This window comes from Temnothorax americanus, unplaced genomic scaffold, assembly GCF_048541705.1.
Source record: "Temnothorax americanus isolate GAGA-0224 unplaced genomic scaffold, ASM4854170v1 Scaffold12, whole genome shotgun sequence".
Lineage (NCBI taxonomy): Eukaryota > Metazoa > Arthropoda > Insecta > Hymenoptera > Formicidae > Temnothorax > Temnothorax americanus.
Genome location: NW_027509253.1, coordinates 2,445,705 through 2,456,458, shown reverse-complemented (window position 1 = coordinate 2,456,458; position 10,754 = coordinate 2,445,705). Strand labels below are relative to the sequence as shown.

The 10,754-nt window shown below is 37.7% G+C and overlaps 1 protein-coding gene across 1 annotated transcript; it reads left to right on the top strand.

Annotated features, from left to right (window-relative positions):
- Ints3 (integrator complex subunit 3) lies at nucleotides 1-10,617 on the top strand. Its single transcript, XM_077398763.1, has 10 exons — nucleotides 1-534; nucleotides 882-1,480; nucleotides 1,566-2,127; nucleotides 2,252-2,447; nucleotides 5,272-5,437; nucleotides 5,752-6,300; nucleotides 6,387-6,480; nucleotides 6,614-6,981; nucleotides 7,076-7,643; nucleotides 7,751-10,617. Exons 1-10 carry the CDS (start codon nucleotides 460-462, stop codon nucleotides 7,823-7,825), a joined length of 3,252 nt encoding a protein of 1,083 aa, XP_077254889.1. The 5' UTR covers nucleotides 1-459; the 3' UTR covers nucleotides 7,826-10,617.
- Nucleotides 10,618-10,754: the final 137 nt, after the last annotated feature.

Here is a 10,754-nt window from a genome sequence, read left to right as displayed (position 1 = left end):
AATGCGCAATCGCATCGGAGCTGTAGACGGAGTCGGGGAGGTCTGCCGAGACGAGGAATAAACACGGTGGCTGGTCCGCGCACGACGGCACAGGCGATCGGCGAGAGGAGTGGGCGGCGGAGGGAGCGAGCGAGCGAGCGAGAAAGAGCGAGAGAGAGAGAGAGAGAGACAGGGAGACGTAGTGGGAGAAAGCGAGTGAGAGTGAGAGAGAGAGAGAGAGAGAGAGGGAGAGCGAGCGCGACGGGCGAGCGAACGGGAGAGAGAAAGAGATAGGTAGAGAGAGAGAGAGAGAGAGAAAGAGACACGGAGTGCGAGATAGAGAACGAACGAGTAGGCCAGCGAGACGATCACGATGCACGGAGGCGAGCACAAGCGGCCAGGGGCACAGGGCTGAGGGCTGAGGGCTCGACGGGGCCGCGAATTACGTTCACGGGCCGGCCGCGGCGCAGCCAGCGAGCGATGGAGCAGCCGAAGACCCCGGCGTCCCGGCTATTCAACACGAGCTGCATCGAGAACAAGGACGAGCTGGAAGAGGTAACATAAATATTTGAAATAGTCACTGGGTACGTATCGAGGTGCGAGGCCCTCCGCCATTGTTGCGACAGTCGCGCACGTTGGCGAGCGCGCGGCGCTACGTGCGTCTACGCGCGTTTCCGCGCGGAATTCGAACCGCGCGAAGATCCGACGGATCTCACGCGGATCGTCCTTGCCCCGTTTCTCCCTCGATCGCGATACATATTTTCTCCTTGATTGTTTCGCGTGAAATGTCCACCTGGTGCTCGCAAAGACACACTTGTTTCTCAAAACCAAATTTTGTGTGACTCCCTTGGAGTATTTTTATTTTTTTCTTTAGAGAATCGTACAATGTGATTTGTTTTCAGAAATTGGAGAGATGCCACTCGACGTTGCAAAATCTGACGATGGGACTGTCGGAGAAGGAGGTCCACGACACGTTGAACAACGCGGTGTGCAAGGACAAGACGCACGAGGAGGTCTCCCTAGGTTTACTAGTGGTGATCTTGACAGATCCGCAGAATGCCGCAAAAAGTTATAGAGACTTGACACTGATCACGCGAGACGGCTTGGTCATTGTGCTGCTTCATCTCAATCAATTAGTACTAGATAAATATTTGAGATTAAATGACGTCACCAGGAGCCAGTTACTGTGGTTGCTAAGGGAAATGATACGGACTAGTGTGACTAATGTGGATAATCTTTGTTTGAGTTTGTTGAGGCACGCGGCGGGCGGGGATATTTCCCCGAGGAACTTGTTCCTAGTTGACGCCCTCTTAGACATTTTTCAAGAAAATCGACCGTGGTTGGACAAATTTCCTTTTTTAGTAGCGTCAATTGTGTACACGTATTTACGATTAATAGAAGACCACAATGCACCTCATTTGGCTGGTTTACGGCAAAAGGAAGTGACCTTCACCGTAGCTCTGATAAGGGAACGAATGGCAGACTGCCTGGCCATTGGAAGGTATACATATTCGCGCGATTAGAAAGCTTCGGACGATAAAGCTTTAGACGTCGGAAAAACTGATGCGATCGATTGTACTTTTCAGAGATTTGGTTCGTTTACTGCAGAACGTTGCGAGAATATCGGAATTTGAAGCACTCTGGAAGGATATACTACTCAATCCAAAAAATCTCTGCCCAAATTTTAATGGTGTCCTTCAGCTGTTGCAAACTAGAACCTCCAGAAGGTTTTTACAGTCGCGTTTGACGCCAGAAATGGAGAGAAAACTCGTGTTCCTGACGAGCAACGTCCGTTTCGGCAACCACAAGCGATATCAGGAATTTTTTCAGAGGCAATACTTGGCGACACCCGAATCCCAGTCGTTAAGGTGCGATCTTATTCGCTTCATCGTTGGAGTCATACACCCTACGAACGAACTGCTGTGCTCCGACATTATTCCGCGATGGGCAGTAATAGGCTGGTTATTCACAACGTGCACTTCCACCGTGGCTGCCAGCAACACGAAACTGGCTCTGTTCTACGATTGGCTGTTCTTCGAACCTGACAAAGATAACATTATGAACATTGAGCCAGCGATTCTCGTTATGCACAATTCGATGAGGACTCATCCAGCCGTCACTGCCACACTTCTAGACTTTTTATGTAGAGTAAGTTGCACTCGTATTCTAATCACACCAGTAAGTTGCACTTGTATCCTAATCGCACCGTAATCTTTTTCGTTATGAAATTCTTTCTACAAAGATTCTACAAATTTCTATACCTTGTTCACAGATAATACCAAACTTTTATCCCGCGCTGACGGACAAAGTGAGAAATGGCATATTTTCATCGTTGCGACAAATTTTGGAAAAACGCGTTTTGCCTAGCCTGTACCCATTGTTCGATAGCCCGAAGCTAGATCGAGAATTGAGAAGCAAGATACGGGAATCTTTTAAAGAATTTTGTCTGCTTCCAAACACAGATCCTGGTAAAATTATTATTAATGTATAGACAGTATTTGTAGTCCGATCTTATATTGCGAGTAGAAAGGACGTATGATAGAAGGGACGATAAATCGATCTTATGTTCATGATCATCTTAAATCTAGTCGTTACGGCCTTAAGACTCTAGTCAAATAATAAAATAACCGTACGGAAAAATCGTACTTAAGATCGTGGTTAAGATGATCTTGAATATAAGATCGGACTATAATTACTGGCCTATACAAACCTTGGTATGCAACGCAACATTCATGCTTGTACAATCACTCGTGCGGTAACACTTTATTACGTTATCGTAAAAAAGTATTTTAGATAGATAAAATTTTTGAGTAAACGTAATTTTTGTCTAACATTTTCCTCGATCAAAATTAATGCAAGTTGGATGTGTGATATGTCTAAAAAGATTGTCCACGATGCTAGAGGTAGATCTAAATACTCAAAGAAATTACTAAAACTTGTATCGTGGACAAAACTCGAACATAAATTTTAGACAAAAAATCTCAAAAAATTGTATCTTTAGATCTGTTTATAATGGTTGCATGTTTTACGCTTAGATTTTTTGCTTTTTTTCTATTCAATGCCTGAATATATGTTTATCTCGTTTTAAGTGTAAACAATTTTTCAAGTTACATGAAACATGAACATGTAACATGTAACAAATCTATAATTTTATATCACATACTAAGTTTATATCGATTTTATTTTTTACTTACAAGGTAATGTTTGAAATTATCCTACTTATTTTTATGGACTTTGGATATGTTGTAGAATAGTGTGAAGTCAAAGTAGTAAAAAATAACACTTTTTTTTTTATCTAAGCATGTTTAGAGGTTGGAACAACTTCGAAAGAAATGATACAGATGGAAATGTTCAACACTATGAGTGAAAATATAAATATATAAACACAAATTAACAAAAAGTTAGTAATTGTCACAGAAAGGAGGAAAATGAAAATGAATAAATAATAATAATTAGCTTAATAGCGCGCACGTTGCGCGCGCCTGTTTTGTTTTAGTATAGTAACATTTTTAATAGTATATTAAATTTAATAGTATATATAACAATTTAATAGTCTAATTTTGATAATACTGTAGTATAACACAGGCCAAAATTGGCTCGATTGAAAAAAAATTTTACATTTTCAGCCATATACAGTATATACTGTATGTACTGTAGCATTTCTGGATGAAAACTTGTTGGAAACGTGATACTTCTTATGGAACTTTTCAGAATGGATTTCTATCGAAATTGCTAATAGTTTTTCCCTTTGTGTTTTCTAGAGAAAATAATTTCGATCGTAATCCATTCCGAGAAGTTCCCATAATACATGGCCAGGTTTGAAACCCATAGAATTTCTGTTTTCAATGTTAGAAGTTGGTCAGAGTTAAAATAATATTTATCGAAAGTGAAAAATTTATTAATTCTTTCAGTGTTGAATGCTTTGGATGATTGAATTGTGCATGGAATACTCTACCATATGGCGCACTTCACTTTTAGTTTAATACTTTCGTTCATTGTTACAACCACCCACATACCTGTAGCGTTCGTGGCTTAATTTATAGCGAACGCGTGAACTCGTCCATAACATTCACAGTAGGTTTGTTTGTATTGCCTACACAAATCTAGTGTGCCATTTGCTGGACGTGTTTACATGACCCATGATCCATGGTCCTGAAATCCATCATCCACAAGCACTGAAAGGATTAAAATTAGGGCCATGGCAGTAAGCAAATTGGCCAATAACTATCTTGAGTTTATGAGAATTCTTGACTGTGATTGGTCAATTTGCTTACTGTTCAAAGTTTTACTTTTTCTATATGCCAAGGCTCTTATAATAGACCTGTCCGTTTTCGCTGCACTTCTGAACTAGTGCGATAAGTTAGAATAAAACAAAACAAATATATTTTCTTCCATTCTAACTTATTGCGCTAGTTCAGAGTGCAGCAAAAACGAACAGGCCTAATAAATGAAGTTTTTGGACGTACAAATCAAGTTTCTTCATCAGATTAATGAAGATTCTTATCTATTAGACGCTAAGACTGAGAGTTAGAAATTAAATTAATGTAAACTTAACAATTAGTACGAAAATATGGAATGTAACGTAGTTTTTGTTCGAAATTTATGAACGATATTTATAATCTAAGTTATCTCATCTTGTGCATGGTCATCTTAGAATGCTCCATGGCTATTTCATTGGCTGGATGGATGACACTAACAACATTAAAATGATCTTCATCGGAGTTAGTCCACGAGTACTAGTAATGTTTTTTTTTCTCAAGAATTTTCCAAAAAGAATCTAATTTATTATAAATAAATTCAATTTAAGCTTTGTGTCTACTGATACTATAGAAATCGCTCCGAGATCTCGGACGGAGAAAAAATTGACCAATCACATTTAAAGAATTCGGCAATTGACCAATGCGATTGATTAATTCTTCGTGGACACAAGGCTTTATAAATAATTCTGGAAAGTGGGAAGGGTACTAAAAAAATTGTATTGAGAAATTGCACTTGAAAATACACTAAATATCTAAAAATTATTTTCACACGTAGTGATGTAGCGTTGTTAACCAGTGTTTTCCTTAGATTTCAAACTCATCTGAGATGAAAATAAAATGAAAATGATTCCACTTTTTTATCTGGATGATCATGTAATTTTATCTAGATACTTTACTTAAACACTGGCGTTGACCAATGCATGATATGGCGCCATGCCCCTTACCCAAAATTTTTCTGAGACAAATCTGACAATTCACTTTCAGCTTTCAGCACATTTATCGCTTACTAACTTTTTACATCGTGTCCTTAAAGCAGGTAATAAGGTTCTGAAATATTCAGGTAAAATGGAAGAGCTCAACAAGGAGCACAATCCAGGAACTGTAATAGAGAATACCATGAATTCTACCGTGGAGAATAACCACGTGGCACAGGATCCAGAACCAGCATTCAGTGACGAAGAAGAGGAGTCTCCTCTCAGGTTAGCTATCCTATTGCATGTACTATAATGCAATATCTATTGCATATATTAATCTTTTTGATATAGAAAGATTATAAGCTGAAGCGGTTTGATTTTTCTTATGATTTATCAATAATAAATGTCCGCTAAGAAGTCACGGTAGCAAAAGACGTTAGGATTTAAGACTCGACTGTAATTGCGGCATGTGACTATAATCATTTTTTTTTATTATGACGAACCTGGCAAATAATTATGACTACTTTCTGTACCAAAAAAAGTTAAACTTAATATTTCAGACGTAGGGTTAATTAACTACGAATTTATCTACATTTTAGAATAGTGACGAAGGTAGACGATGAAGAGGACGAGGAGGACGTACCGTTGTCTACGGTGAAACTAAAAAACGATCAAAAGAATGCGAACTGCGTCGTGAAGAAGGAGGATATAACGTCGCATTTGCGTCTTATAATGGAGCCGGAGGAGCTGAGAACTAGCATAGAAACATTACACACGGAGACCGATAATGAGTCGAGGTGCCAAGCGATGGAAAGGATAGTACAAATGGTCGTGGAGGACGAGATAGATGTGGAGACGATACCCCCGTTAGCGTCCTGCATATCAACTATCTTATCGTCGCAGATCACGGCGCAGATCTTTCCGTCGGATAATCTGAACGAGGAAGCGCTGGCCGATAGTATAAGCACGCCATTGTTTGTTATGTTTCGAAACCAATTTCAACTGTGCAAGGAAGAAGATAACAGACGGAAGCTTTTGGCCAGGGTACTAGCGGAAATGCAGTCGGTTCAACCCAGGATAGGTTATCTTCTTCTTTACTTCCTGAAAGTCTGGGGCAGAGAAGAGGAAAAAAGAGAAGGCGAACCGAGGTTAGACGAAAAATATGAAATATTGAGTAGACAAAGAGTAGAAAAAGAAGAAAAAGTACTTTAATCTTTGAACTGTTCTATTTCAGCAATGTTCTGAACGATGTCAAAGCATCGGTATACAAGGACTTCTGCGGGCAGCGAGAAAAAAAATTGGACGCATGTCTGGTATCAGATTTAAAGGTACGAGTTTCATATATATAAAAAAAAAAAATAAATTAAAGATATAAATAAATAAAATTAATTAAATATCTATTAAGTATCATATGTATATTCAAAGCGGTACGTTCTAACACGTTGTTTGCTTTTGTTGCAGCTTTGTCACGAGGATAATATATTCATGTTATGTTACCTCGTGCCTGACGTGTACACAGGATTTCAAAACGTTGCCCTCGGAAATGTTCAACTCTTGCATTTGGTTGTGTCTACCGTTGACTCGTGTCAGTTGCAGGATCTAGTTTGTCAGATAATGCAAGGCCATCTAAAGATGTTGAAAAAGGAATCGTTTACCACGCTATTGACAGCCAGCTTAAATTGGGAGACATTCGAGCAGTACTGTTTCTGGCAGCTCATATTCGCACACGATTTTCCCATCGATTACGTACTGCCGGTTTTGCCGAAATTACAGTTTCGTAATCACGCGGAGGCGCTTACTTCAATCTTGCTTATGCTTAAACAAGAAAAGTGAGTAAAATAATTGCTAATCGTCGGGAAGCCTATTGTAAAACAATTCGATGTGTACAATTTGTACATTTTGTATTCTATTAATGCGTTATAGGCCAACGTTGGATCTTCTACGACAACTACTCGCCCGGCAAAGCGTCGACGGCGATATGTTTGTTGTGGCCACGCTACGTTACTGGTGTTGCCATTACGAAGAAAAACTCGGCGAGCTACTCGCGAATTTACTTAGCACTCGTTATCCTGCGACCAGTCCGAACAAACGGAAACGTTCTGGAGCCAAGCAAAATCAACAATCCGGTCCACCTACCGGCGAACAGGTTCTAGGCCATTTGGATCAATTACGCCAACACTGTGTGTCCTCCGAGGAACTGCAGTTGTATCACTCGGAAGGGATGCAAAGAGCATTACAGCAAGCTCAAGCCGCGAGTAGCGACTCGCTGAGGAAAAGCTACGGCGATCTCTTTGCGCTTGCGGAAGTCAACGAGGAGAACGAGCCACCGCCACCGAGTAGTTCCGCGAGAAAACACACTACTGCCTCTTCTGGAACAGGTGGGGGCAGTGGGAAGGGCGGCCACAGGAAAACAGGTGCTAACACGAGAGAAAGATCCAATGTAAAGAGACCACTTCCGCGATATCATATTGATAGTACTTCTACTAGCGAGGTAAATGTTTAAAATTTATATTTATGTATGTTATATATGATTTCATGTGTCATACATTGTATGTTATCGAAAAATTGATGATGAACGATATTTCTTGTCACTTACAGGAAGAAGAAATCGTGAATCCAAAGCAAGCGAAGAAAAGGAAAAAGATCAATCCAGTGGGCTCGGACAGCGACTGACCACCCAGTGTCTTCATATGTCACATGGACCACGTCACGTGTGTGCAGCAAGCTAAACTAGCCTTAAGAATAGTAAGATAACATGATATATATATATATATATATATATATATAAATAGATCTATTTAGCGCAACTTTGTAAATATAATGTACGCTAAGAATGAACGCGGAGATATATATATATATATATATATATAGGAAAGTAAAACATTTAATATGTTTCATATACATGTTGCTCAGAGCAACAGCAAAATTGCCAGACTCTGATTGTTATTGTTAAAATATTTTGTTGAAAATTGAAAATCGACGTGTGGGGAACTACTTAATCGTATTCTTGAAAATACGATCTTTTGTTTTAAACGCGTTTTTTATACTGGTGAATAGTGGTTGATGCTTTTTCTGATAAACTCGTATGACGGATATAAGTGACCACGCGGTATGTCAATTATTCTACTTATGTTTCCTCTTGAAATGTATACTGGGCTACCGCTCATGTCTGTCAAATAGTTGTCGAAAAACAGGACTACATTTTGGAATTGCTAAAAACTTTTTCTTCACCATAGTCATATTAAAATTGATGTCAAGTGAGAAATTATGAATTTTTTAGCAATATATATCAAAATAAATTGATTTTCTCACATGTATATTTGATAGCATAAATTATACTGCATTTCCTTTTTTAATTTGTAAATTAAAAAATGATGTAAATTTTTACCAATTGTTATTGCATGCATAGAATATGTGCAAACTGAATTATATTTTCCATTATGTATATTCTCTATCCATAGTATATACCATATCCATAGTATATAGTATTTTCATATATATAGTATATATATATATGAAAAAATTTATTTAATTTCAACATACATATGGAGGGGTAAAAACCAAAGTGGTGTAAGTCAAATTTTAAAAAATATTTTCTCGTGTGGATAGATGCAATTTTTATATATTGTACAGATTGCATCTATGCACACGAGAAAATATTTTAAAAAGTCTGACTTACACCACTATGGTTTTTACCCCTCCATATGTACATAAGAAATATGTAGACATATACATTATAAGAAAAGGATTTACATTCAAGTTTCTTGCTTCTGACATTACAATTCATATGGCTGTGAAGAAGAAATGGAAGTCTTAATATGATTGTTTTCTTCACAAATGAAGAATTTTACATGAAAGCGAAAAAACAGAATCTGGCAACATTGCAAGGGGTATAGTAACGTAATATCCCTTTTGCACTTTACTTCTTTTTAAATATTATTATATAACGGATTTTTATCTATTGTGTCTAAATATACGGTTACATTTTCCTTTTCTTTATGAAACTTTTGGTCAAAGTAATTACCGCGATTGGACGTATTCGTTGCCGTAACTCCGAACGCAATTCGAATGAGTTATTAGCTTTTCCTTTTCTAGAATTAAGGACCTTCTGCCGGAACGTCGAGACGTAATACGCGTACGCTGCATTCCGGTGAGAAGCGTACAGTTTTACGACCAAATGTATTCAGTTTCTCAATTGCGCTTAATGAGCACGATTATTCTCAAGAGACGCAGGGATACTTTTTATAATGTGCTGCATGACGGAAGGTTGTTAAATTTAAAATAATCAGAGCGATTCAATGTTAGCTTTAAATAAATTCTTTCTTTTTTGTTTCAAATTTTACTAGAATAATTTAAAAATTTACGATTATAAATTGTGACGTAATATGATTTGTATTTTACTTTTGTATATCTTTTTACATCCTTATATTTGTAGATAGATATATAAAATGAAATTGATTCGCGATGATAACGATCGACTGCAGACACGGCAAGACGGTCTCATCATTGTACAAGTATTCAATTCTCTTAAAAATATTCGAATAATTTTCCATACTGAATCGTTTGCCGTTTCATTATCATACTGCATACGAGACACACGTGTTTCTTTGAAATGTTAAAAAATCTGAAACTACAGTACCTTCCACGAGAGGAAAAAAGAAAGAAAGAAAGAGAGCATCCTTGTAAACCTAAGTCTGGAAAACGAAGTGCGGAGAGTATCATTTACTTATAATGTACATTTCCTGTAAAATCAATTAATCCAAAAGTTGATTGCATTATGCATCTTCTGATTGTGTATATATTTATACACACATATGTGAGATATATAAAACGTGATGAGAATATGTGTATGTATGCATGTATGAGACATTATATTGTATGTGATGCGTTTAGCGAACTTGCAAAACATCTATACGCGATATATATATATATATATATATATATATATATATATATATATATAGTTTTCAGCACTCTTTATGCCTCCACACCCTCGATCTTTTTACCTCGAAAGTATGAGATCGTGTCGCTGATCGGATAAAAAAAAAGAGAAAAACTCGAAGCGTATCTAAGTTCATACGAACGATTTGTATGAAGGATGGATGCACATAATCCCTGGCGCGTAACGATAATGATGTTACTAGAATTTTTCTACTTGTATATATAAGCTACGGCGATACGACAAAGAATATTTAAAAAAAGAAAATTAATCCGATGAGAGAGAGAGAGAGAGAGAGAGCGGAATATGAGGCATGCGGTACAGTCTGCGAGAAAAAAAAGAAGGTAAAAGAGAGGAAAGCAAGCCTGTAAACAATTAATGTTTTTAACGATCTTGTACACACGGAAGAACATGTAAATACATGGATAGATTATCATAACGCGAGTATACATTTAATGTTTTTAACGATCTTGTACACACGGATTACACGTAAAATGTAAATACATCGAAAATTATCGGAAGCAAACTTGTGATATCTTGTACTTACACTTTCTCCTTCTCTCGATTCTCCTTCATCCTTTAAGATATATACATAGGCATCGTTATTAATAATAAATTATCTCGCTGCAATAGCGGTAGTGCTAATACATACTTTCTCTCTTT